The 26,873-nt window shown below is 60.4% G+C and overlaps 5 protein-coding genes across 5 annotated transcripts; 3 read left to right on the top strand and 2 right to left on the bottom strand.

The window, feature by feature from the left end:
- Positions 1 to 650: 650 nt before the first annotated feature.
- Positions 651 to 2,327, top strand: SPBR_07046 (transcriptional coactivator HFI1/ADA1; the record flags this gene model as incomplete). The annotated part of the gene is made up of 3 exons (XM_040765301.1): positions 651 to 876; positions 958 to 1,247; positions 1,323 to 2,327. 3 exons carry the CDS (start codon positions 651 to 653, stop codon positions 2,325 to 2,327), a joined length of 1,521 nt encoding a protein of 506 aa, XP_040617544.1.
- Positions 2,328 to 3,626: 1,299 nt separating this feature from the next.
- Positions 3,627 to 8,502, top strand: SPBR_06342 (uncharacterized protein; the record flags this gene model as incomplete). The annotated part of the gene is made up of 2 exons (XM_040764599.1): positions 3,627 to 7,228; positions 7,293 to 8,502. The coding sequence occupies 2 exons, from the start codon at positions 3,627 to 3,629 to the stop codon at positions 8,500 to 8,502; spliced, it is 4,812 nt and encodes a 1,603-aa protein (XP_040617545.1).
- A 714-nt stretch (positions 8,503 to 9,216) lies between these two features.
- On the bottom strand, positions 9,217 to 10,552 carry SPBR_07308 (uncharacterized protein; the record flags this gene model as incomplete). The annotated part of the gene is made up of 2 exons (XM_040765562.1): positions 9,217 to 10,046; positions 10,114 to 10,552. The coding sequence occupies 2 exons, from the start codon at positions 10,550 to 10,552 to the stop codon at positions 9,217 to 9,219; spliced, it is 1,269 nt and encodes a 422-aa protein (XP_040617546.1).
- Positions 10,553 to 14,624: 4,072 nt separating this feature from the next.
- On the top strand, positions 14,625 to 16,087 carry SPBR_08980 (uncharacterized protein; the record flags this gene model as incomplete). The annotated part of the gene is made up of 2 exons (XM_040767106.1): positions 14,625 to 15,779; positions 15,845 to 16,087. 2 exons carry the CDS (start codon positions 14,625 to 14,627, stop codon positions 16,085 to 16,087), a joined length of 1,398 nt encoding a protein of 465 aa, XP_040617547.1.
- A 1,071-nt stretch (positions 16,088 to 17,158) lies between these two features.
- Positions 17,159 to 26,484, bottom strand: SPBR_06308 (carbamoyl-phosphate synthase; the record flags this gene model as incomplete). The annotated part of the gene is made up of 4 exons (XM_040764565.1): positions 17,159 to 17,278; positions 17,313 to 18,104; positions 18,915 to 22,682; positions 23,206 to 26,484. The coding sequence occupies 4 exons, from the start codon at positions 26,482 to 26,484 to the stop codon at positions 17,159 to 17,161; spliced, it is 7,959 nt and encodes a 2,652-aa protein (XP_040617548.1).
- Between the last annotated feature and the right edge of the window lie 389 nt (positions 26,485 to 26,873).

The following is a 26,873-nucleotide window of genomic DNA, read 5'->3' on the forward strand; positions in this document are numbered from 1 at the left end:
TCCTGACAATAGTGAGGGGCCGCTATCGATCGTCTGGTTTTACAGTGCCGTTAGTGGACCGCTAGGCCCAGGCACAGTACATCACAGGGAGCTTGACCGCTGTCTGCGGAGGGGTCACATCTGTATGTGGTACTTAACCCAGGTGCTAAATAGCGTGTCGCGACAAGTATCGAGGGCGGAGACAAGCCCCTTTGTGCTCATTCTTCCCGCTACTGGCGGCTTAGGCGCACCACGACCATCGCAAACCGGGAATACAGCCAAAATCCAATCTTACACTTCATCTTCAAAACTCACCACCAGCCTCCAGCCGCACGCCTCGCAAGCCATCGATTTCACCGCCACACGATGCCAAATTCATCCATCTAGCATCGATTTCTACTGCGCGCACGTTCACTCTTTGCGCCAGTGCGCGCATAACTGCCGATTCCAGCCGGCGCAGTGCTTTTTCGTCGCACGCGACAACGTCCCTCCGAATTCTCTTCCTCCGGCCTCCGATCCTCCGGCGGCCATCCGCCGTGCCCCCGGCATCGCCCCGGAAGCGCCCAATCGCCATCGCCGACAGCCCCCAGTCGTTCCCCTGGGCTCCTTGAGCCTGCGCCCGCTTTGTTTACGGCAGCGACTGCGGCCCTGCCCGCACACAGCCGCCCATCATGCCGGACATCAACCCCGCGGATCTCAGCCGGCCGGCCGTGAGCCTGTCAACACCCATTCTCTCCAACAAATCCATCACGGTGTCATCATCGCTCAAGCCTTCCAAGGCAGGACAGTCGATCCCGCCGCGCATCGAGCTCGAGCAGGCCTACACGTCGCTGCGGATGGCCGTTGGTAACGAACAATGGAAAATCTATAAGACAGCAACGACCCAGTTCCTTATCGGTACGTCGATGCTTCCGTCGTCCGTATGGTCTACGCTCCGCTATTGGATGATTTTGTGTCTAACCGTTGTTCCAATTGCAGGCCGCCTCAACCAAGCGGAGTACTCCAACATCGTCGACCCCATCCTCTACTCACAAAACGGCGAGCGCGAACATCTCCACAACCAGTTGATCTCGGCCATCTACGGCAATGTCACGCGCGACCTGCCCGACCCGGGCCTGGCACCGTGGGTCAGTGCTAACGACAAGCCCTCGTCCGGGCTCGGGAGCAAAGCGAGCGGCAACGACGCCAACGAGCGCCGGATCAAGGGCGAGGTCATGCTGCTGCCGAGCAAAGACCGGAGGCGCATTAAAGACGTTGTCAACAACGAGGTATGTCGTTGGAGCAGCCGTGCCATATTGTGTCCGACTACGGCGCCGCCCAACGTTGCTAACCATACGTTTCAGAAATTCGACCCGTACGACGCATTGGCGAGCGTCTTCACCGACCAGCAGCGCATGAAGTTTCCCCGGCCCATGGACGCAGCCCCAGCGAGCGCCAGCGGCGGCATCAACCGCATGAACCTCGACCTGGAAATCCGCAAGCGGTTTGCGCAGCCGCTGGCCGTCGAGTCTGGCGAGTTTCCCGACACCAGCAACATCGAGTCGCGCATGCTGCCCTTTTGCTACGAGGCCGGCCTGGTCTCGGGCCACGCCTCGGACGCCGCGCAGTTCATGTCCATTGCCACCGAGACCTTTGTCAAGGAGGTGCTGTCGTCCGTCTTCAGCCGCACACGCAGCGACGGGCCCGGCGAGTATGGCAGCGCCGGGTTTGGCGGCAGCAACTGGGTGCAGACGCGCAAGTACCGTCGCCAGCTCGCCCGCGAAGAAGAGCGCTCCCTGCTCGGCGAGATCCAACGCGACAAGATGGGCCTGCTGCCGATCGAGGCCAAGAAGGCGAGCGAGCGCGGGCCGCTGGGCGTGGCCGAGTTCCGCCTGGCGCTCGAGATGGGCGACTGTGGCCTGACGCAGTTCCCCATCGTCGGCCACTCCCTCATGGCCAGCTACCGCGAGGGCGAACTGGAGAACTGGGACGACTTTACGTGGATCGACGGCATGGACCCGACGCCCTACGTCAGCGGCCTCGAGTCGTCTTTGCCGTCGCTGCTGCCCGCGGCCAACGTGAACGGCACGGTGTCTGCCGCGGCCGGTGCCGGCGAGGCAGCAGGCGGTGCGGCAACAGGCGGCACAGGCGGCGCAGGCGGCGGTGCCGCCATGGTCAAGACGGGCTCGTCCGCTGGCGCAGCCGCGGCCGTCGACGGCATACACCTCAAGACGGGCCAGCCGAACGGCGTCGACTACGCGGAGCTCATGGACCTCGACGACAACGACGACATTCCCTGGGAGGGTGCAGACCTGGGCGAGAGTGACTTGCTTGGGGGCGTCCTCGATTCCGTCCTTGCTGTGGGCTAATCTGCCTTTGCCCTCTCTTTCTATCATTTTCTTCTTCTCCCACCATGCTATATCCCACTCTCCACCTTTTTCGACTGTTATCTCTTTTTTCATACTCCATGCCTTATTCACGGCTATCCTGCAAAAAAAATAAAAAATCTCGGGACTCGCATCGGGCGGCGAGGGCGTTTATCACGATATCCCAGCAGGGGCTTTGGATGGCCATGTACGGTTTTACTACGCGACGACTGGTGTGGGCGGACAACTGGGCGGCGGTGCGCGGCGTTTCTTGTTTTTCTTTTTCTTTTCGTCCGATGACGGCACTCTGCAACCTCCTATGCGTGCTCGCCGTTTTCGGGATGATCGGTGGCCTCTCCTTCCCCTTCATCCTCTTCTCCCGACTCTCCTTTGTCTTCATATGGTGGCTTGGGCATCTTTCTCGGCGTTTCTCATTTCCAAGCTGCCTTCCTGTTGCCTGGACGGCTTCTGTTGTTTTGCTTTCTGTTTTGTCTTTGGCCTGCTTGGTATTGTATTCTTGAGCACAAAAAAGTGTTTCCTTGCTTTGTTACCTCGTCACTTATCTCATTTCTCGTTTCTCGATTTTCCTTGTCATGCACTTGGACACTTCTTGTACACTACTTACGCAATCTGGCTACGTCTCGGGAACGCGCTTTTCCCTAACCCCCAAACATATTTTCCCTAGACAGCAATTGTTAATGCAAAGAGATACCATTCAAACCTGCATTTTGCGAATTATGTTGGTCTTTACGTGACAAGCGGGCTGGTGTGTGAGATTTAGACATACCCGAATTACATAAGCGCTCCAAAACTGCCTAAAATGGCCAGGGCGCCTTCCTGCACAGGCGCGCCGCGTTTTTGATGTCGTAGGGCAGGTGCGGCCGGTCGCTCTCCACTAAAAAATAGAGGGCCAACGCGTCGGAAAGCGCGTCTCTCCACGTCCAACACGTTAAACATGTTAATGAGGAAAGAGCTCCCCTCGCCCTGCGTCTTGCCGCATTTGTGTTTCTGCTCTATTTCTCGCGACCATTTTGCATATCGACAACAATTCCTAGCTTCACACTTTGCACCACTTTGCATTGAAGCCAGGCGTACCAATTATCTCTCCTTTTTTGCTTGTATTGTTTCTGCAGCTTTTGCCGTTCTCCATACCAACATGCTTTCGTCTTAATATTGCATTGACACGCGTTGCTCACCACTTTGGACTCTACGCATAACACAATATACACAAAAAATACACGACCGTTCGAGGGCAACAAACAATCAGCTTCGCCTCTGTCATAACGCACACACATGCACACAATGGATGCCCTCTCCCGGACACCTTCCCCAGCTGCTGGCTCGGGCTCGGACTCCGACTCGGTCGTTGCCACGCCAATGACGCCCCGGACCAAGCTCCGCGAGCTGTTCGCTACCATTGATGGCGGCAACGCTGGCAGCAGCGGCTCTGACCACGAGCGTGAGAGCAATGAGGAGAACAAGACCCCAAGCCGCAAGGCCAGGAAGACCAGCGCGCAGCTGTCAGCCAGAAAGTCGCCACGGTTCGCAGACGCGTCCACATTCGCCCGCGTCCAAGCGGCATCTACACCTACCACATCTCCCCAGAAAACGAGACAGTCCAGCCGATCACCACGGGCCACGTCGCCTCTTGTTCGTGCTGGAGTACTGGCTGCCAGCAGCGATGAGGACAGCGACATGGAAGTCCGGCCACGCGGCCGATTTGCGGCCCGCATGCAAGCTGCGGTGGCAACTGACAGCACAACGGCAACGACCGAGCCACCCGCCGACAATGCCCGCGAACGCGTCAAGCGGATGCTGCAGCAGGCTGTTGACGCCGGCAAGCAACAGGGAGAGGACGAGACCGTGGCCAAGAGCCATGAGGATACGACCAACGATGCCGAGGATGAGGAAGACCTCCCGGTAGCAGCGCGGCCCCGCAAGCGACTGACCAACCTGCGCACGGCCCGGCGCAGCGCGTCCGCCTCGTCTCGCCAATCCGTCTCGCCCTCTCGGTCAAACCGCGAGGACTCACCCCCCATGTTCGTGACGCCGAGCAAGCAGGCGGATCGGGAAGACTCTCCTGACATGTTCGTGACGCCCGAGAAGGGTGGCGACGACGTCAGCGGCGCTGCCGATTCTGCTGCCCCTGGCCGTAATGCACGTTTCCAGGCGCTTGTGGCCCGCAAACGCAAAGAAGCACGCGCCCTCGAGGAGGCCGAGGACCGCAAGCGGGCAGCACGCATGGCTGCCATGGCCGACGACAGCGACAATGACGATGACGACGAGGCCATGGGTGGTCTGGACGAGGACGACGATATTCTGATGCGCGATGCCGAGGGCGCCGATGACAACCCGTCGGACATTACGGACGACGAGGGCGGCCGGCGTCTGACACAAAAGATGGCTGGTGCGCGCCCCGAGCGTAAGGCCAGCAAGAAGGCCATCGAGGAGATGCACCGCGAGACGCAGCGCATGGCCCGCAACCTGCAGCTGGCCCACGAAGCCAAGACCCGCAAGAAGGTCACGAAGGCGTCTCTGTTTGAGCGCTTCAACTACCACCCGACCGGCGCTGCTGCTGCATCGGCTGCGCCCGCTGCCAAGGAGCCAACCAGCTCCAGCCGGCCGACATCGCCCGCCTCACCCCATAACAATACGGACTCGGAGATGCGTGCCGGTGCAGACACGCCGCCCAGCTCGCCACCAGTGCCGGTGGTGCCTGATGTGGCTTTCGACAAGGCCAAGGAGGCGGCAGTGACGACGGCGACGACGATCGGGTCGGCTGAGTCGGCCGATGCCGCCCTCGCCGTCCCCAAGCTTGACAAAGGCAAGGGCAAGGCCGTTGAAGCGTTTATTGGTGATGAGCAGCCCAAGCCCGAGCTGAAGCGCACCATCCGCGTGCGCATGCCCGCCGTGCAGACCAACCTAGTCATGATCGACTCGGATGACGATGGCGAACTGGAGATTGTGCAGACTGCTAAGAGCAAGCTCGACATCCTCTTCGACAACGTGCCTCTCAAGCGGAACCAGGAGCCGCGCTCAATGTACGCGCTGCGCCGCCTTGCCCAGATCGGCTCCCCCGGCAAGAAACCGCGCGCCCGGCCCTCCGCCCGCAGTGCGAAGAATGCCTCCGGCGCTGGTGACCTGACCCTGAGTGAGCTGCAGCAGTCCCTACAGGACCGTGCCCGCCTGCAGGCCAAGCTGGAACGCGAAGAGCGCCTGGATATGCTGCGCGCCAAGGGTGTGCGTATCCAGACCGATGAGGAACGCGAGCGCGAGCTGGAGGAAGTCGACGACATTGTTGCGCGCGCGCGCCAGGAAGCCGAGGAGCTGATGCAGCGCGAGCGCGACGAGGCCAAAAAGGAGAAGAGGGGCGACGGTGCGGATGCCGTGCCTGATGTTCTGGACTGGGACGAGAGCGAGGATGAGGACGACTACGATCCTGATGCGGAAGAGGAGGAAGAGGAAGTGGAGGAGCGGGAGATTGAGCTGTCTGGTTCCGAGGACGAGGACGACGAGGAGAAGGAGGGCGACGAGGAGGTCCTGGCTGGCACACTTATCGACGGTGAAGCCGAGTCCACGGACAACGACTCCGAGGACGGCAAGAACGATGCGGAGGAGAAAGAGGACGACGAGGTGGACGCGGCCAATGCTGCCGGCGTGCTTCCTACACCGACACGGCCCCGTCCTCGCTCCACCAAGCGGCGTGCTGCGCTTATTGTCTCAGACGACGAGGACACAGCTGACGATCACAACAATACTCCTGCCGCTGCCAAGTCTGTGTTACTTCCGTTTGAGGCAAAGACGCCCGGCCCCAAGACCGCATTCGTCAAGTCGCCGTCTGGTCTTGCATCCAACAACGACTCGCCGCAGGTGCCCACGTCTGTCCTGCGCTCTGCCACGAAAACATTCATTCCCGGTCTGCCCGTCGCCGTGGGTGGTCCTGCGGGCCTGGGCCTGACCCAGATCTTTGCCGGCACCATGTCCGACAACAGCCAGATGCCCGGCTCGCCCGGTGGTGTCGGGTCGCCGTCGCAATTCATGCCAACCCTGGGCAATTTGGTCGACGCCGACTTTTCGCAAGTGGCTGCCAGCGATGAGAAGACGAGCGCGGCTGCCGTGCTCGACAGCCAGCAGACACAGGAATGGATCAAGCGCATGCAAGGTGGAAGCAGCAACAATGCTGCCGACAGAAACGCCAACAACGCCAACAACAACAACGACAGCAACAGCAACAGCAACGAGAGCAACAGCGTCAACGGCGCCACCGGCCCTAGCCAGATGGTGCAGTTCAACTTCTCGCAGTCCCAGGTGCACGGTCTCGACAGCCTGCTGCGCGAGCCGGACGTGAGCCAAATGTCCCTGCTCGGCCCCAGCCAGGACAACGGGCCGCAGGAATACACGCCCCTCAAGGTCCGCTTCATCGAGCACCAGCCGTCGACCATGGAGACGGTTGTCCTGGGCGAGGCGACGCAGCAGACACAGCCACTCACGCAGTCGCAGGCCGAGTCCCAGCCCGTTGTACCGTCGCCGTCGCCTGTTGTGCAGCGTCGACCGCGCGGCAGACTGTTCCGCAAGACGAACGTTGTCAAGATTGTCGAAGAGGAGGAGGAGGAGGAGGATGAAGAAGAAGAGGCCATGCCCACCGACAACCAGTCCATGGAGGCTGCAACGGCCTTTGCCAAGATGCGCCAGGCAGCCCTCCAAAAGCAGTTTGACCGCAAGAGGAGCAAGGCCAAAGAGATGGTCGAAGAGCAGGCCGAAGAGTCGGAGGATGAGTACGCCGGTCTCGGTGGCGCGGACGGCGAGGACAGCGACAACGAGTCCATGGCGTCTGTCAAGGACATTATCGACGACGACCAGAAGGTCTCGTCCACCGACAACGCCAAGTTGGCGGCATTCTATGCGTACGTTTTACGGTGGGGATTTGACGGTTTGCAATAACGGGATAACCTGCTAACAAATATTCAGTGACCGCGAGCGCGAAAACGACGAGAAGCAGGTCGAGAAGCTGTTCCGCGACGTCACCACGGGTATGCTGCGGCGTAAGCGCGGCGCGGGCGGCGCGGGCGACTACGACCTGTCGGACTCGGACGATGGCGGCGAGGCGCGCCGGCGCATGAAGCGGCGGCAGTTTGCGCGCATGCAGCAGGCGCTCTTTGCCGACGAGCGCGTGTCCAAGGTCGCCGAGAACCCGCGCAACCAGGCGTTCCTGCGCACCATTGAGGATCGTGGCAGCGACGACGAGATGGACTTTATCTTTGACGGCGCGGCCGAGCAGCCCGCTGCTACGCCTACGTCTGCGACGGCGACCGCATCTACCGCGTCGCCTGCTGTTCCTGGCGTAGACACGACTACGTCGATCCCGGATAGCCAGCCGTCTGGTCCACCTGCGGCGACCGCAGCCGCTGTGCAGAAGCAGCAGCAGAATCACCCTCGGCGGCGCCGCCTGTCGGCCAACCCCGGTAAGAAGCCGGCCAACCTGGGCGAGATCCGCGAGTCGCTGTCCAGCCTGCTCGAGGACTACCACAACGACGGCAGCAACCTGTCGATTGTGGCGGATTCGGAGTTTGGGTCCGACGGCGAAGAGCAGGAGGACGATGGCAACAAGGAGAATGAGCCCCTGGCGGCAGCTGGGGCGACAGGCGCCTCCGTCGTCCGCCGCCGCCCAGGCCGTAGCCACAATGTCCAAGTTGTCGACCGCATCAGCCTCAAGCGCAACAACAGCAACATGTCGTCGGCGTCGGCGTCCTCGGCGGCATCGACGTCGTCTTCGTCGGCATCGAGTACGACGATGGGCGGCGGCGCTGTTTCGATGGGCCTGGGCCCGACAGGCTTCCGCGTGCCGGCTCTGTTGCGCCGGGCCACGACCAACTCGTTGGTATCGAATGGGAGCGCCAGCAGCAGCAGCAGCAGCAGCAACAGCAGCTCGAGCAACAACAGCACAAACAGCGACAAGAACAACAGTCACAACAGTGCCGGCAAGCTGGGCGACAAGGACGACGGCAAGATCAAGAAGAACGCGAGCAAAATGTCGGGCATCCACTACTTTGCACGGGAGAATGAGCGGCGGGCAGCCATTGCGGCGAGCGACAAGCGGCGACAGGCCAAGAAGGCCAAGAATGCCGAGGGCCGTGCCCGGGCGGTGGGCGGCCTGTTTGGCGCGGGCAAGTTTGAGTAAGAAGTAAGACATGGGAGATGTGGGTATCTACGCGGCGCTTTACACGGAGTTCCTATTGTTATTTTGTGTACGGCATTCTGGGAACGGGCAGGACGATTTGGTACGGCGTTGGCATGTATTTGGTTTTCTTCTATACCTTTTGTGCTTCTGTGTCATCTTTATAAATGCTGCATACACAGAGAAACAGAGAAACAAAAGTGAAATATGAGCACTGAAAGAGCCATTGGCAATTAAATAAGCATATGGGCATAAGGGCATATGTGCGTATTGAGCAAAGCCAAGACGACCGTGTCTGGACCGCTCGGGCCAAAGGGTGAGCAGAAAGGAGAACGAGAAGGTATAGGCGAAACGAGATGCCGTGCTGGGCGCGTCGTCATCGCACTTTATCGACATGTATTGGATATTGGAATATTGGATAGCCTCTTTCCGTGGCTGTCCCGCGCAATATGCCGTCTGCTTCGCCACCCCACGCGTCTCTGCCACGGCCATGCCAGAAATTCTCTTCCATCTGACCAGAGACGGGATGGAAATGAACAAATGGAGAAAAATAGAAGACGACTGGGGAAATGGAGCTGGCTGAGGGGGGTAAAACCTATTAGAGGCGAGCAACAGGAGCAAGGACGACGTTCCTGCACTCCGACAACTATGTCCGAGGGACTATCAACGGACAGGTAGCGAGAGCAACGTGTGTCAAGGGTGTCGTTGGCCTGCTTTTCACTCATAGTGTACAGCAGAGCCATGGCTCGTCCAACCGCGCAAGCCGAGAGCGACCATACGACCCAAGGCCGAACCGCCGTCAGCGCGAACGTAGCTGTCGTCCATGTCGCGGAGCAGCTTGTCCAGGTAGTCCCCAGCACCGGAGAGGTGCAGAATGTGGGCAATGGCGCGGTGAACAGCAAGGAGACGTGGCGATGGAGGGTCGATGGTGCGGGATTCGGTGACAAACAGCGTCCGTGTGACGGGCAAGCCGTACATTGTGTTCAAGGCTGGCGGCAGGAACGACTGGATGCGGTAGACGTTTTTCTGTGCCGTTTCAGGTGCGCCATGTACGCCGGGCACAGGCTCAAAGTAGATTTCAAAGGCGCCAAAGTATCTGTGTATGTCTATGCTGAGGGTCAGGGCGTTTCGCGCGCGGTCAATCTCGACGCCGTCGACCAAGTGCGCGACGCCCTTGTCGAACATGTCGAGAACGGCGAGTGCAGCCTGGCCCGACGCGGACTTCATTATGGAGTGTGGGATGATATGCGCGACTTCAAGAGCCGCGAACGGTCTGGCGTTCGCTTGCTCGGAGAGCAGAGCGCCGCCGTCGTCTCGCGCATTGTCGCGGTGTGCCTTGAACCGTGCTTGGTACTCGGTGTTGCTGAAGCTGCGCGTCACGACACAGCGGTGCCGGTCCCGCTGCAGGCATTCCCAGCGCAGCGATGCCAACCGGTCTGGCGTCCCAATGAAGCCGTGCGCTGTACCCGTGTCAGCGCCCTGGGCGCGAAGAACGGCCGAGTGGTAGGCGGGCGACGGCTGCGGCGTTTTCGCAGTGGAAGCCTTCACTGTCCGGAATTTCATGGTTAATTATGGATGATCACTTGAGGTCAGGGCGACTGCTTGATAACGTACGCGGCAGGAAGAAATTATCAATTAGGTGGTCGGCAAAGCCATGAAAGTGGGGTGTGACTTTGTCAAAATCGATTTCAGCCCGTGTATTGACGAGGCCGGCAAGATCGAGGCCGACGGAATCAAAGAATGCTCGCAGAAAAACGTCGCGAGAGTCTTCGGAGAATGAGTATTCGTATGTGTAACGAACCAGTAAAGGATGGCTGTACGCATTGGCTTGCTCAGCCCGGGCCATGCCCTGGAACGGATCGATGGCCTCAAAGTGTTGTACGATGCGGTAGAATACCTGCCTGGCTGCTGTGCGCTCTGAGGACGTCAAAGGGTCTTGTGCGGCAGAGGCAACATCCAGGACATTTTCGAGCGATGCTTGGTGTCGAAGGTGGCGTTGCGGCGATGACGCCGGCGAGTAGATGCCAGTGATCTGTTCTTCGATGTCTGGCATGGCAATGAAAATGGGCGCATCAACGACAAAGGGAATTTGCAACCTGCGAACAGCGAACGGGCAACGCCAAGCCAACTGGCGATGCGAATGTTTGTGATGCCGTTTTTGCGATGTCTGGCACCGTCACGAAGGACATGTCACGTGCATTACTGTGGATTGGTTAAGCAGGGCGAGACATGCGACTCCCACAACCCGGCGTGCGCCCAGGCCATCGCCATGTTCGTGAAGAACCTGGACAACCTGGAAACACGAGTGGCATATGACAATTTCGCCCATCTGCTCGTCTTGCTCTTTTTACGTTTTCGTTTACGTGTTTGGGTGGTCCATGTCGATCGCGTTTTGCCTCCGAATGTGGCCAAGTCCAGGTACGAACCATCTATATTACAGGGTATTACAGGGTATTACGGGGTGTTACGGGGTGTTACAGGGGCAGGAAAGGGCAAAAGGCAAGTGGGTAAAAGTGCTAAAGTAAAAAAGTGCAAAAGCACAAATACAAAAGCACAACATACTCAAGCACGACTAATACTCGCCCGTCTTTGTCTACAAAGTAGACGTCGTACTCCATCGACGCCCCTGAGCCATAAATAAACAGGAACCAGAGACAGGAATACGAAGCCGGCCGACGCCGATCCGATCTTGCATATTGACATTCTGAATATGCGACGTACAATTTGTATTCGGACAATGGACGACGGACGACAGACGACAGACGACAGACGACAGACACGGGTGACATGTTCGGCGAGGGACCAAATACAAAGTACAGACGACACGTCGGCCCGGTCGCTCTCTGGTGTTGAAGAACGTGCTCACCTGCTCCATCCACACAGGAGAAACTAGAAACCGACAACGCCACAAATGCCAACGCGTTCCCAAGTTCCCAATGACGCCCGCCGAGGCTACACCTACATCCCTGTCGTCACGGTCCACCTCGAGCAACTATTCTTAGCAGTCCTCGTTGTTCTTGTTGTTGTGCGACGTCCGTCGTACGAAGAACGCCGGACAGCACGGAGACTAAATCAGGGGCTCTCCACAGAAATCGACGCCATCGGATGGTGGGCCGATTTGCTCAGCTGGTTTGCTTCTTGAGGGCGTTTTGCGTCCCTACCTTTCATTTTGATACGTTCTTTTACAATTTACGTGTTGCGCGTTGGCCGCCACACTGGCTCTGCCAAACGCACAGCCTATTTCAACCGCCAAAGTACGTACGTATTCCAGATCCGTACAAAGTATAGTCCAGGTACACCCGACTCGACGTGCTATCTGTCGTGTCTTGCGTGCCTTTTCATTTGTCTGCCGGCTGTACCTGCGGGTGTAAAAAGGTGGCAAAGGTCGGCAAAAAGCAGGCTTACGTATACCGAGTATAATGCCAAATCGGAGTAAAGAAAGAATGTTGAAATACGACTGAGACTATATTCCCTCAGCATTAGCCAAGCCTGGAGCAGCCGGCATACAGTATCTTACTGCCGTAGCCGTATTGGCTGCTGTACGACGTGCAGTATGCGAGTATGTGGTGTCAGTCACAACGCCAATTCGGAGTATTACTCGTATTGTTCGTGAAACGCCCGTCGAACAAGCTACTGTGTACGCCGTAAATATGAGAACAGCCGCCAACAGACCACCACCTGGACTATGCGCCCGCTGAACCATTATTTCGTTTTTGGGCGTCTTTGGCTCTCTGGGCGTCATTGCTTGCCGCTGCGCCTTGGCTGGGTTTCGGGAATAGTTTGTGCCAACACCATCCTCTTTTCGTCCTGGCGTTTCGTCCCTTTTCTGCGCAACCGCACGAACCACAATTTCCTTTCTGGGTGTCATTGTCCAGGCATGCGCGGATTGCCTTTTGGGTCCTCACTGCGAATCCTTCCATAGTTCCATGTCAATTCTATACGGACTGTCTCTTGGTGAGGCTGAAGGACCGTGTTGAGGCTACGCATCAAGCAGTCTCAGTCAGCCTCGGCCAACCTTTTGCTCTCAGCAGAAACAAGACAAAATCAAACGAAAGCCAACAGATCCAGCAAACGCAAATGTCCACCCTTGACGTCCAGAGAACCTGTGGGCCTGTCCCCGCTGCAGCTGCACTCATTCTGCATGCATCCTCATCCTCATCCTCATCCTCATCCTCATCGTACCCCGTAGGTCTCCTGTGCTTCATCTCAGCCGCAGAGAACACGGCATTGTCCGTCAGCCAGAAACGCCCATGCTTCTTTTCTCTTCGTGCGCCTCAACTCTCACCAAGACCCTCCTCTGCGTCCCTCTCATTGGCATTCTCTTCTCGTCTCATCTCATCCCGTCTCATCTTGTCTTACCCTCTGTTGATTCTTACTTGCTTCTATTGATTCTTACTTGTTCCTTTTCTTCCCGTCTCCTGCTACACCGTACATCTGTCATCTGTCATCCGCATCCGCGTCCTTTCGTGTCTTTAGCCTTGTTCGTCGTAAATCCCACGCAACCCTGTCACTGCACCCCACTCATCTGCACTCCGCCCCCTCTTCACGCTCGCCTCTTGCTTGCTGTGGCCTGGTTGCTGCTTGCAACTCCGCACGTCTTCGCACGTCTTTTGCGCTCCCGTGCCGACCTGTCCACAGATTTTTTTGTGCTACGTACGTCGCAATACCGCAATACCCGGCTCGGCCAAAAGCCAAAAGCCAAAAGCCGAAAAGCCAAAAAGCCAAAAAGCCAAAACGCCATGCACTGCTCATATGAAACCCAATTTTCTCTCGGTTTGACCTGCCGAACCTGCGGAGGACGTCGTAAATTGGGTTTTATTGTCGTCGTTATGAACAAGTTTGAGATTTCTGCGTTTTGACCAACGCTTTATCGATAATGCCCCAGGTGCAACGTGCGACGTAGACGGGACGCCATATTTGGACGCCGTATTTGGACGCCATCGTTGAAAGCCATAATATAATTGTTGTTCACTTCACGTCTTCCGTACATACACAATCTTGGCGACACTTCACCTTATTTTTTTCTTTTTCTTTTTACTCCTTCTTTCTCGTCTCGCGACGTCTATATAACATCGGTGTGGATCCCCCGGCTTCATCTCGTACCCTCTCCCTCTCGCATCTCCTCGTTTCCCACACTCTTGATTCGTTTACCTCCTTTGCGTCCATCCCTGACGAGCCTGTTTCCTGCTCCACCTCGTCATCTCCCGTCGTCCATCACACCACCAAGTCGGCCCTCGATCGCTTTTAGTACCAAAACGGCTTTGCAACATTCCAGTCAGCCTTCCAAGATCCAACGGCCAAGGCAAACAAGAGGTCCTCCATTTTTGGCACTGGATCGACTATCTTATCTACTAGACAGGACAGGGACGCCTGCAGTAGGCTGAAAAAGAGCGGCCTAGTCACGAATACGTAGTAACTACGAAGCCCGAAACCAGTCTACACCAAACACGCCAAGCACACCCAAATTCACTACAACAGAGAGGGAGAGTCCAAACAGACCCAGACAGATCGAACAGACCAAACAGCGTCTCACCGCTCTCCGGTCGCGTGCTCGTATTTTGCAGTGCAGCCCTGCAAAGCAGCCCTGCAAAGCACGTTTTCGTTTTCGTTTCGATTCGGCCTTGCTTGGCCTGTTTCTTTTTTTTCTTTTTTTCTTTTTCTTTTCTGCTGCAGCTCACTCTCCTCTCTCTTCTTTTTCACTTTTTCTTTTTTACTTCCTCAACTTTGACCCGTGTTCTCTTTTATTACTCTCCTCCCAACGCTCTCCTTGTTGCTTTTGCTTGCTCACCCTTCTTCCCCGCATGACGATGATCGATTCTCCTTGGGCAGCCGTTTGTTGCATTTCTTTGGTTTCAGCGGCTGTTGTCCGGTAAAAAGGAAGCACAAAACTACGACATATATTCCAAGAGGAACTCCAAAGCAGAGCAAAACCACCAACGCAATAACGACACTTGGTCCTCAGCCGTAGACACCCAACATCACACGACACTGAGAAGTCGAGCCCAACTAGAGGATACCGTTTTGTGCCACCCATCCAAGCAGGACACTCCACGTCAAGTTCTCTTCCACCTAAATCCCGGCCCGCTGAGACTTCACTCTCCCCCCCCGCACGCCCCCCACGCCTCATGGAGTTGGCAGACGCCGCCGTCCTGGCGGGCCATGGCTACCCAGGACCGGCCCCGGCGACGACAGGAGACAACGCCGCAGTCGATCTAACAGCACCACGGACAACAGCAAGCAAGCTTGCCGACACACCAGCCATTGACGACGAAGACCTCTTTCTGGGCGACGAGGACGACCATGACAACGACAATGACGAAAACGACAACCATGTTGAGGCCGATGACGATGACGATGACGATGACGATGACGATGACGATGACGATGACGATGACGATGACGATGGCGACGATGACTTTGACGAGGACTACTTTAGCTCCACCTATCGCCCGCTCTCCAACCTGCCCACGCCGCCGCCTTCGAGCCACACCTCGTCGCTCGCTCAGAGTCCCTATGCGGGGGCGCACGCCCACGGTCCATCGACAGCCCCCGACGCGTCAGATAGCCCCCTGCTCGGCCCCGCCGTCCACCTCGTCAACCTGCTCCCGCCCGCCGCGTCGCTGGCCACGCCCTCGGTCGCTCTCGTCCAGGCCATGCTGGCCCGCGCAGCGCTGCCGCTGGACACCGTCGCCCTGGCCGTGTGTATTTTGGATTCGCTCGACAGCCGTTTTGCCCGCGCCTGGCGGCTGACGTGTCCGCTGACGCCGCCGCCGGCGGCCCCCACGGCGTTGTCGTCCTCCACGCGGTCACCGCCGCCGTCGCTGGCCGTCCTCGAAAAACGGCACACCCTGCCCTCCCCGCTGACGCCGACCTTTCCCACGTCCACACCAGCGCCCGCCTCGCCCACTTCGCCCGCCGCGGACGGTGTCCGCGGCGGCCTCCACATCGACGCCGTCTTCCCCGAAGTGATTGTCCTGGCCGCGCTCGTGATTGCCGCCAAGTTTACCGACGACGGCTTTGTCAGCCAGCAGCCGGCGCAGGCCTACTGCACGGCGTGGGGCGCGACGCCTCCTCCTCGACCATCGTCGATGTCGTCGTCGTCGTCGCCGCCGCCCGGAAGCGCATCGTCCCCGCCTGGCCCCTGCCTGTGGACCGGCGCACAGCTCGCCGCGACCGAGCGCTGCATCATGCAGAACCTCGGCTACCGGATCCTGCCGCTGCTCGACGCAGACCTGCTGGCGGACGCCAAGGCGGACATGCGGCGCGCGGGCGCGCAAGCCGTGCGGGCCAGGCGGGCGACGGCCGTGCCGCTGTCGTCGGCCGCGGGCTCGCCATCGTCTGCCAGGCGGGCCCGCCCACCAAAAAGATGGAGATGGCCCTCATAACACCCCCCGCAGAGGCAGGAGCAGGGCTGGGCGCGAAGCAAGGCGCCGCGAACGAGACCGCGACCGAGACCGACCGAGACGAGAGTCGAGATGCGGTCGTGGACACGAGCAAGGTCATCTCGCTCAACTTCCCGAGCAACATGCGGCGGCATGTCTCGTCGCGGTCCGAGAGCCTGGGGCGGTACTCTGTCTATGAGCACTGAGTTGAAAAAAGCGATTGGACCGTCTTCCACGTCCCAATGATTACATCCTGGCGTTGTTCTTTTTTCTCACCCAATACTGCAGTGGTTCTTCTGATTTCGGGTTGTTTCCTGTTTGGCGGCATTTCGGCGTTTCTCACACAGCCACTCACCTGTTTTCCATGTCCCCTTTACCCGTATCATTTGTTATATCACCTTTTGCAAGCGACCATGGGCGGTTCTGGCGTTTTTGTGCTTTGTGCTTTGTGCTTTGTGCTTCCTTGATTTGTTTCGTCTAGTCTGGCCATCTTGTCTTATCGTCATTGCCGTACGATAATACCCCCGTTCGCATGTATACTTTTTTCAGCTGAGAGGAATGGTATTGTTTACTGGTTCGTTCGTAATGACCTTGTTCGATCTCTGTCATGTCTGTGAGTCTTGTACCGATGTTATGTGCGTCTCGCGAGGAACGTCGTGATATTTAATGTGATGTAAAACGGCACGACACCTGTCCATGACCTCTCGCGATCTCGTAGGCACGACACACATCTTCATATAAGGTCAATAGTGTCCGTGGTACCCAGCAGAGTGGGCAGATTTGTGCAGGTCGACTGACCAAGATGAAGACGAAGATTCCGAAAAATGAAACCCAAAAGACAAAGTCCGCGTGATTGTCCAGATTAGGAGATATGTGCAGTCACGTGCTCCGCCCGTTTTAGGCGAACCTTCTGTAAACGGCAATTGGCGATTCAGTCGGCTACCAAAGGAAAGAGCGGGCTTTACGTTTTTGTAACACAAAGGGCAGGTCCAATGGGCATGTTGACTCACCATTAGCTGGCATATTGGCTGTACAGTCGTCTTTCGTTGCGACAATTTCCACTCCTCTGCCTTTTGCGACGAACATCCCACGCAACGCACAGCACCCCACGGCATCGCTCCAATCGGCCACTAGTTGACGTCCGGGCGCTTGTCTCGCATGCGACACCACCTCTCGCCACCCTCGCTTGGTTTGCAAAAGAGTATCACGAGCGCCGTTCTTCGAGCTGCTCAGACATCTGCGCGGTCACTGCATACGACGAGAAACACAATGGCTCTCTATCCACCGTCGCCCGCCCCGCCTGTGGCCGGCTCGTCCAAGAACGAGAAACTGATCTGTACGTGCCGTTCCCGCGAGCCTCGCCGCGGGCCCTCACCCGACTTGGTCACGTCCATGTACTAAACAGCTCCTGTAGTCGCCCCCTCGCCCGACACGCCGCTGTCCTCCCCGGCCGGCCAGGCAGCCATTGCCGCCCGCGCCGCCGCCCACACGGCCAGGGTGGCCGCCGGCGTCCCCACCACCGGTGACTCGTCGGGCACGTCGACGCCCGGCCGCGCGGGCCAGTTCTTGCAGCACGAGCACCGCGGCGGCCTGCGGCGGCGCGACCTCGACGCCGCGTCGCCCATTGCGCAGTTCCACGCGTGGTTTGCCGAGGCCAAGGCGCTCGGCGGCATTGCGCACCCCGAGACGTGCACGCTGTCGACGGCGAGCCTGCCGTCGGGCCGCGTGAGCGCGCGCATGGTCTACCTCAAGGAGCTGGACCACCAGGGCTTTGTCCTGTACAGCAACTTTGGCACGTCGCGCAAGGCCGACGACCTCGCGAGCAACCCATGGGCCTCGCTCACGTTTTGGTGGGAGGCGCAGGAGCGGCAGGTGCGCGTCGAGGGCCGCGCGACCCGGCTGTCCGCCGCCGAGTCGCAGGTCTACTTTGACACGCGCGTGCGGGGGTCGCGCATTGGCGCGTGGGCGTCGCGGCAGTCGGCGACGCTGGTGCCCAAGGGCGAGGCAGATCCGGAGGACGACGGGCGCGCGCAGCTGGAAGAGTGGGTGGCCGAGGCGGAGCAGCGGTTCGGCAAGGGCGACGCCGACAACGAAGACAACGAGGAAAACGACCCGCCGATCCCAGTCCCCGAGTTCTGGGGCGGCCTGCGCATTGTGCCGGAGCGGGTCGAGTTCTGGCAGGGCCGGCAGAACCGGCTGCACGACCGGTTCGTGTATGACCGGCTAGAGGGCAGCGAGGCGGATGGAACGAAGGCGTGGGCGATCAAGCGGCTGAGTCCATAGACCAGGGGGGATACATTCAACAACGCATTAGACGTGGCAGCATGATTGACAGAGGATCACAGAGAACAGAGCATAGAACACAGAGCACACCACAAACAAATCACAAAACACATTACTATTGTACATGAGCACATATCTATAAATACACGTCGTGAATCCACCCAATACACAAAACACAATACACGCCCAAACGCCAAACACACGCAACGTACGCAACGTACGTAGTGCAGTACCCATAGAACACAGACAGATATAGAACGCCCCAGTCATGAAATCCATGGCACGCATGCCATGACGAAAACACCGTTCACCCAATGCAGAGGCTCCGAGCCCGTGTAAGTCTACGCTCCTGTTTGCGTAATTTATGTAGCTAGGAGATGAAGTGACGCAACATGCAGCAGAAAGCAGAAGCAGAAGCAGAAAGCAGAAAGCAGAAAGCAGAAAGCAGCAAGCAGAAAGCAGAAAGCAGAAAGCAGAAAGCAGAAAGCAAATAAGAAAAGAAACAGCTGACCAATCTCGAGAAATGCAAAGAAGCAAAGAAATAAAAACTTTTAACTTTCTTCTCACTCTTCTCCACGCTCAACACCGAAGCATCCTCGCCTCTCCTAGCAGTCTGTCCTCCCACCTTACGTCGACATGACCAAGGCAAGCAGGGCCATGCGGCAGTACAGACCATAGCGCATCTAAACAGTTAGTGGCAGTTCTCTTTTTCTTCGTCTCTTCCCCTCCCCCAAAAAGGGAAGCACTCACCTGCCGGAAGTAGGCCGCCCGCTGGTCAAAGTCGACCTCCTCAGCAATCTCCTCGTTGCGCGGCAGCGGGTGCAGCACAATCATGTTGCTCTTGGCGTGCTTGAGCGTCGCATTGTCCACGCGGTACGCGTTCTTGACCTGCTCGTAGGCCGCCTCGCTCGGGAACCGCTCCTTTTGCACGCGCGTGCAGTACAGCACGTCGCTGCGCGCCACAATCTCCGGCGTCAGCGCCTGCGCCTCGCGCAGCAGCTGGCCGCGCGCCTTGAGCTCGTCGCGCAGCACCGCCGGCAGCTCCAGGCCGGCCGGGCTGACCAGCTGCACCTGCACGTGGTAGTGCCGCAGCAGGTGCACCAGCGAGTGCACGGGGCGGCCGTAGCGCAGGTCGCCCAGGAACGTAATCGTCAGCCCTTGCACGGTGCCGAGCTCCTCGCGGATCGTAAACAGGTCCAGGAACGCCTGCGTCGGGTGCTCGCGGCTGCCGTTGCCGCCGTTGATGACGGGCACGGGGCTGAACCGCCGCGCCACGTCGACGCTGCGCTCGTCGGGGTGCCGCAGCACCACGGCGTCGCCGTACTGGCCCAGCGTGCGCAGCGTGTCCTGCAGCGACTCGCCCTTTTGCACCGACGAGTGCGACGTCGCCACGGCCACCGTGCGGCCGCCGAGCCGCTGCATGGCCGCGTCAAACGACGCCGACGTGCGCGTCGACGGCTCGTAGAAGAGCGTGCACAGCACCCGGCCCCGCAGCACGTCCAGCACGCCCTCGCGCTGCACGCCGAGCCGCATCTCCTGCGCCACCGTGAAGAGCAGGTGCAGGTCCGCGCGCTCGTAGTCGAGTACCGACAGCACCGGCTTGTTCTTGAACGACGACGGCTGCGACAGCAGCGACGGCAGCGCCGAGCGCACGGCCAGCGACGTCGTCGCGGGTGCGGGAAGCAGCGCGTAGGCCGCGTCCTCGTTCACGGCGGCCAGGGCGCCCGCCGAGGGCGTGACCGCGGCGCTGCCAAGCAGCCCGCCCGACGCCGCCGACGACGACGACAGAGTGCCGCCACCCGCCGAGGTGTCGAGGCCCACGCGCGTGCGCAGCGCGCTCGAGAGCAGCGCCGACTGGCGACGACCACTGCCATGCGGGCTGTCGGGGGTCGTCTCGGTCTGCTGCTGCTGCTGCTGCTGCTGTTGCTGTTGCTGCTGCGCCTTGATCAGGGGCGACACGGGCGTCTGCGGCACCGCCGGCATGGCGTTGTGCGTCGACATGTCCTTGCCGTGGCCCGGCAGCGGCAGCACCTCGCCGTCGAGGCAGACGGCCACGTCCTGGAACGTCACGCGCTGCACGGCGCTGCGCATGGTGCGGCCGGCAAACGGCGACGCGCTGGTGGCGGGGACCGTGTAGGGGCGGTTGAGCTCGATCTCGACGGCCGTGCCGACCTGGTCGTGCAGCTCAAAGATGCGCACCGGGTTGTCGTGCAGGCGCGCGCGCAGGTCGTCGAGCGTCAGGCGGCCCTCGGCGACGGACGTGAACAGCAGCGGCAGGGCGTCGGAGATGCCGGCAGCGACGTCGACCTGGACGTCGTCACCGCTACCACCACCACCAGCCGACGGGCTCTGCAGCCAGTGCGCCAGCTGGTACGGCAAGCTGCCGACCGAGAACACGTCTATCACGGCAATGTGCTCCCACAGCGCCGCCTGGTCGTCGGCCGTCGGCAGCAGCGTGCAGCCCGGGTAGTCGGTCTGCGACAGGTACAGCGCGTAGACGGACACGTCGCACGTCACCTGCAGGCCCTTCTCCTTGCTGAGCGCAATGAGGCGCACGTCGTCGCGCGACGTCACGTTGGTCACGTGGATCCGGCGGTTGTGCAGGCTGGCCAGCAGCAGCAGCGACGCCAGGTCCGTCGTCTTGGCGTCCGTCACAATCGGCTTGTGCGTCGGCCACGCCTCAAAGTGCGCCGTCACCGCCGCCACCTTGCTGATGTTGTCCGACAGGTGGTTGAAGGGGATGAAGAGCGAGCCCACCTCCGACACCACCTGGCTGATCTGGCTGGCGTTGGTCGACGTCGCCGTCACCGACAGGTTGAAGTCGCAGTACGCGCTGGCGCGCCGCCCGTTCTGCTGCGCCAGCTTGAGCGTGCGCACGTCCGTGATCGCGCCGTCCACGCCCAGCGGCATCACGCGCACCATGCTGAAGCCGGCGGCAATCGACGCCTTCGTCACCGCCTGCAGGTCGGTGCTGCCGCCGGCGGCCACGAGACCGGGCACGAACCCTGCGACGTTGACGAGGCCGGGCAGCACGACGGTGCGGTGGCTGGTGGTGTAGTCGCGGATGTTGACCTCGAGGTCGTAGTGGCGGGCCATGGCCTCGATGAGGATCTTGGCGTTCTTGACGTTGGTCACCAGCGGGATCTGGTAGTCGACGGCCATGCGCCGCGTGCGGTAGCCCTTGCTCATAAAGTTGGCCGGCCGGCGGTACTTGTTGTTCGACGGCAGGTTGATGTAGAGGTCGATCATGTTCTTGGCCAGGTGCTGCGTCAGCGAGAACTCGCCCTTTTGCGCCTTGGACGACGACGCCTCGTCGCCGCTGTTGTCGTCCTCCTTGCCAAACGCCTCGAGGTACTGCACCGGGATGCCGTGCTCCTGCAGGTAGTCCGCGGTGCCGGCCGTCGCAAACAGCTTGTAGCCCAGCTGCTGCAGCTTGGCCACCGACGGCAGCATCTCCTTCTTGTCCTTGTACGAGCCGATGGACAGCAGCACGTTGTTGCGCGGCATCTTGAAGCCCGTCGACACCAGCGCCTTGAGGTACGCCTCATACTTGTCCGCGCCAAAGCACGCCACCTCGCCCGTCGACGCCATCTCGACGCCCAGGATCGGGTCCGCGCCCGACAGCCGCGAGAAGGAGAACTGCGGCACCTTGACACCCACGGTGCCGGGCGCCAGCTCGAGCGGCGGGTACTCCTCAAAGGGCAGGTTCATGATGGCGCGCGTGGCCATCTCGATCAGGTCGACGCCCGTCACCTTGGACACGAAGGGGAAGGAGCGCGACGCGCGCACGTTGCACTCAATGACCTTGATGTCGTTGTCTTTGGCAATGAACTGGATGTTGAAGGGGCCCGTGATGTTGAGCGCGGCGCCAATCTTGCGCGTGGCCTCCTCGATGCGCTTGATGGTCGTGCGCTCCAGGTCCTGCGGCGGCTGGATCAGCGTCGCGTCGCCCGAGTGCACGCCGGCGTTCTCGACGTGCTCCGAGATGAAGTGGCCCACCAGCACGCCGTCCTTGGCCACGGCGTCCATCTCAATCTCCTTGGCGTTCTCAATGTACTTGGTGATCACCACCGGGTGCTCGCGCGACACTTCGGCCGCCTGCTGGAGGTACGACGCCAGGTCCGCCTCCGAGTACACCGTGTTCATCGCCGCGCCCGACAGCACGTACGAGGGCCGCACCAGCACCGGGTACGACACCTTGTCGCAGAACGCCTTGGCGTCCTCAAACGACGTCAGCTCCTTCCACGTCGGCTGGTCCACGTCGATGCGGTCCAGCATGCGCGAGAACTTGTACCGGTTCTCGGCCGTGTCGATCATCTCGGGGGACGTGCCCAGCACCTTGGCGCCGGCGCGGAGCAGGGGCAGGGCGATCATGTTGGGTGTCTGGCCACTCATGGCACCCAGAATGCCGGCCGACTGCTCCAGCTCGTAGATGTCCATGACCGTCTCGAGGTCGATGTTTGTAAAGTAAAGTCGGTCCGCTTCATCGTAATCGGTGGACAGAGTTTCCGGGTTCGTCTTGAGGGCGTGTCAGCAGTTTGATTCGAACAAAAGGAGGCCGTAAACGTGTGTAAGCGTGGAAAAGGAACAGAGAGAGCAGATAAAAAGGCAAAAGTGACGCTGGAGATGTTGTGGGTTGATGGTCCTACTATCCTTGGGTCCATTTTAAATTCCACTCGTGCTGGGAGAAGAAGAAGGGGAAGAACAAACGAGTTTGGTGCAGAAGGAGCGACAGAGAACCAGAGGCAGGAAGGGGAAGGCACGACTTTGGGATATTCCTACGACGGGACGCGACTACCTTGGGTCGCGAGGCTGTAAACGGCAGCCAGGGCCGAGGGCAGGTGGGATGTTGCCGAATTGGGACGTATACAACTTGTGTTTATCAAAGTAGTTGTATAAAGAGAAGGAGCGTTCAGGCACTACCCAAACAATGCAAGAGAACGGCAAGTGACGTGACGGAGGAAAGAACGATGCATGTGCGAAAGGAAAGGGAGACAAGGGGAGGGAAGAAAGCAGCATGCTGCCCTGCCTCCATACTCACATTAACCATGATGGTCTTCAAACCAGCAGCACGCAGCGTGCGAATGGCGCGCACCGAGCACCAATCGAACTCGACGGACGAGCCGATGCGGTAGACACCGGAGCCCAGGACCATGACGCCCTTGTCGTCAAAGGTCAGGTCGTGCGTGGAGGCGCTGTACGTCAGGTACAGGTAGTTGGTAAAGGCCGGGAACTCGGCGGCGACGGTATCGATCTGCTTGACCCAGGGGTGGATGCCGGCCTCGAGGCGGAGGCGGCGGACGGCAATCTCGTTGGAGCTCCAGAAGAGGGCGAGCTGGCGGTCGGAGAAGCCGAGGCGCTTGGCGCGGAGCAGCAGGTCGGGGCGCTTGACGATGTCGCCGGTGGTCAGGGCGGTCATGCGGCGGGCAAAGTCGGAGAGGCCCTTGAGCTTGTTGAGGAACCAGCGGTCGATCTTGGTGAGCTCCCAGATCTTGTCGACGGAGTAGCCGGCGGCCATGGCGTTGGCAAGGGCAAAGAGGCGCTGGTCCGAGGGCGTCTGCAGCTCGTCGTCGATGGCGATGAGGGCGCCCTTGGTCTCGGAGAAGCCGAGGTTGTGGAAGTCGATGGCGCGGATGGCGGTCTGGATGGCCTCCTCAAAGGTGCGGCCAATGGACATGACCTCGCCAATGGACTTCATGGACGAGCCGAGCTGCGTGGACACGCGCGTAAACTTCTTGAGGTCCCAGCGGGGCATCTTGACGACGACATAGTCGAGCGAGGGCTCGAAGCAGGCGCAGGTGACCTGGGTGACGGAGTTCTTGATGTCCTTGAGCGGGATGCCCAGGCCCAGCTTGGCGGCGACAAAGGCGAGCGGGTAGCCGGTGGCCTTGGAGGCGAGGGCGGACGAGCGCGACAGGCGGGCGTTGACCTCGATGATGCAGTACTCGCGCGAGAAGGGGTTGAGGGCGTACTGGATGTTGCACTCGCCGACGACGCCGAGGTGGCGGATGACGTTGACGGCGGTGGTGCGCAGCATGTTGTAGTCCTCGTCGCTCAGGGTCTGCGAGGGGGCGACGACGATGGAGTCGCCGGTGTGGATGCCGAGGGGGTCAAAGTTCTCCATGTTGCAGACGGTGATGCAGTTGTCCTGGGCGTCGCGCACGACCTCGTACTCAATCTCCTTCCAGCCCTTCATGGAGCGCTCGATGAGCACCTGGGGCGAGGCGGCAAAGGCCTTGTGGCAGAGCGCGAGCAGCTCGTCCTCGTTGTTGGCGAAGCCGCTGCCGAGGCCGCCGAGGGCGTAGGCGGCGCGGACGATGACGGGGAAGCCAATGTCCTTGACGACGTGCAGGGCCTCCTCGACGGTGTTGGCCGAGGCGGACTTGGCGCACTTCTCGCCAATGGACTCCATGCTGCGGGCAAACAGCTCGCGGTCCTCGGTGGTGATGATGGTGTCGATGGGTGTGCCGAGGACCTGGACGCCGAGGCCGGCCAGCTCGTCCTTGAGCTGGATGCCGACCTGCAGGGCGGTCTGGCCGCCAAAGGTGCAGTAGATGGCGTCGGGGCGCTCGTACACAATGACCTTGCGCACAAACTCGGCGTTGACGGGCAAAAAGAAGACCTTGTCGGCCAGGCCCTTGGAGGTCTGGATGGTGGCGATGTTGGGGTTGATGAGGACGGTGTAGATGCCCTCCTCCTTGAGGGCCTTGATGGCCTGCGAGCCGGAGTAGTCAAACTCGCCGGCCTGGCCGATGCTCAGGCCGCCGGAGCCGAGCACGAGGACCTTCTTGACGTGCACGCGCGGGTGCAGGCGGTCGTTCTCGGCGGCGGTGCCGCCGGGGAAGCGGACGGGCCGCGCCAGGTGGGCGGGGTCGACGGCGCAGGCCTGGACGGCGGCCAGGAACACGTCAAACAAGAACTCGGTGTCGCGCGGGCCGGGCGTGCTCTCGGGGTGGAACTGGACGGAGAAGTAGGGGCGGCTGGTGTGCATGATGCCCTCGTTGGAGCCGTCGTTGGCGTTGACAAACAGCTCCTGCCAGCCGTCGGCGAGGCTGGCGGCGTCGACGGCGTAGCCGTGGTTCTGCGAGGTGATGTGGCAGCGGCCGGTGACGAGGGAGGTGCAGGGGATGTTCTGGCCGCGGTTGCCAAACTTCATCTTGGTGGTGGTGGCGCCGGTGGCGCGGGCGAGCAGCTGGTGGCCGAGGCAGATGCCAAAGACGGGGGTCTGGTTCTTGGCGAGGACGCCGGCAATGTTGCGGACGGTGGCGTCGAGGGTGGCGGGATCGCCGGGGCCGTTGGACAAAAAGAGGCCGTCGTACTCGTGGGCGGCGGCGGCGCGGGCGACGTCGTAGTCGTACGGGACGACGAGGACCTCGACGCCGCGCTTGAGGAAGCAGCGCAGCTGGTTGTACTTCATGCCGACGTCGAGACACAGGATGCGCAGGGTGCGGCCGGAGGGGTGCTTGAGGGCCTTGTCGGCGGGGGGCCGGAACAGCTTGGGCGCGCGGATGGAGACGTCGGCGACCAGGTTCTTTGCGTTGGGGTTGAGCCAGTCGACGGCCTCAAAGTGGGGGCGCCAGTTGGCGGCGGTGTACGGCGCGAGGAGGGAGCGGTCGATGACGACGTCGTCGTCGGCGGGCGTCGTCGCGGTGGAAGTGGTGGTGGTGGTGGTGCCGTTGGTGGTGCCGACCTCGGGCGAGGAGACAATCGACGAGAGGGTCGACGAGATGGCCGACGAGAGGGCCGAGGTCGCCCCATTGGCCCCGGTGGCCCCGGTGGCTCCGGTGGCTCCGGCCCCGCTGGACAGACCGCCGTCCTTCTCGAGAAGCATGCGGCCCAGCATGCTGCCGGACTCGCGAATGTGCTTGGTCAGCTCGCGGGTGTCGACGGCGTGCATGGCGGGCACGCCCTGCTCCTTGAGCCAGGCGCCGAGGGACGACTCGGCCAGGAAGTGGGAAAAGTCCTCGCCGGCGTACGAGGCGGTGACGAGGCCGGCGACGTGGATCTGCGACGACTCAAAGTGGGCGGGCAGCAGGTCGGCCAGCAGGGCGTCGAGGGCGGCGCGCGAGGGCACGCCGTAGTTGCCGATGAGGGGGAAGGTCAGGACCAGGATCTGGCCGCGGTACGAGGGGTCGGTCAGCGACTCGGGGTAGCCGACCATGCCGGTCTGGAAGACCAGCTCGCCGGCGATGCTCTTGTCGGCGCCGAAGCTGTAGCCCTGGTACACGGAGCCGTCCTGGAGCTCGAGGCTGACCATTTTCTCGGCGGCCTCGCTGTCGAAGACGCGGCCCGAGGCCGGGGGGAAGAACGGAGGGGCCATGTCGGCTGGGGGAGCGGGGAAGACGAAAACGAAGAAAACAAGAGGGAAGAAGCGAATTGAGAACGACGACGACGACGGCGACGAGAGATGACTCTTCGTCCGGCCGACTCGGATCTCTGCAATCAGCTCTTTTGCAACGACACAGGCGGCAGAACAATCGAGTGAACGGGTTCGGTCGGGGTGTCGGGACCGGCGAGAGACGAGAGAAGGGCGGCAGAGCGGCAGAGCGGCAGAGCAGCAGCAGCGTGTTTCGAGCGGAGCGTCTCTGTCTCGCAGTTCTACCAATGCTTCTTCGCCAGACGGCTGTGTCTTGAGATGGCACACAGGTGAGTCCTTTGAAGAAGAGATGGTATAACAGGAGAGGAGGAGGGGAAGAGGGGAGGAAGAGG

This window comes from Sporothrix brasiliensis, assembly GCF_000820605.1.
Source record: "Sporothrix brasiliensis 5110 chromosome Unknown Cont20, whole genome shotgun sequence".
Lineage (NCBI taxonomy): Eukaryota > Fungi > Ascomycota > Sordariomycetes > Ophiostomatales > Ophiostomataceae > Sporothrix > Sporothrix brasiliensis.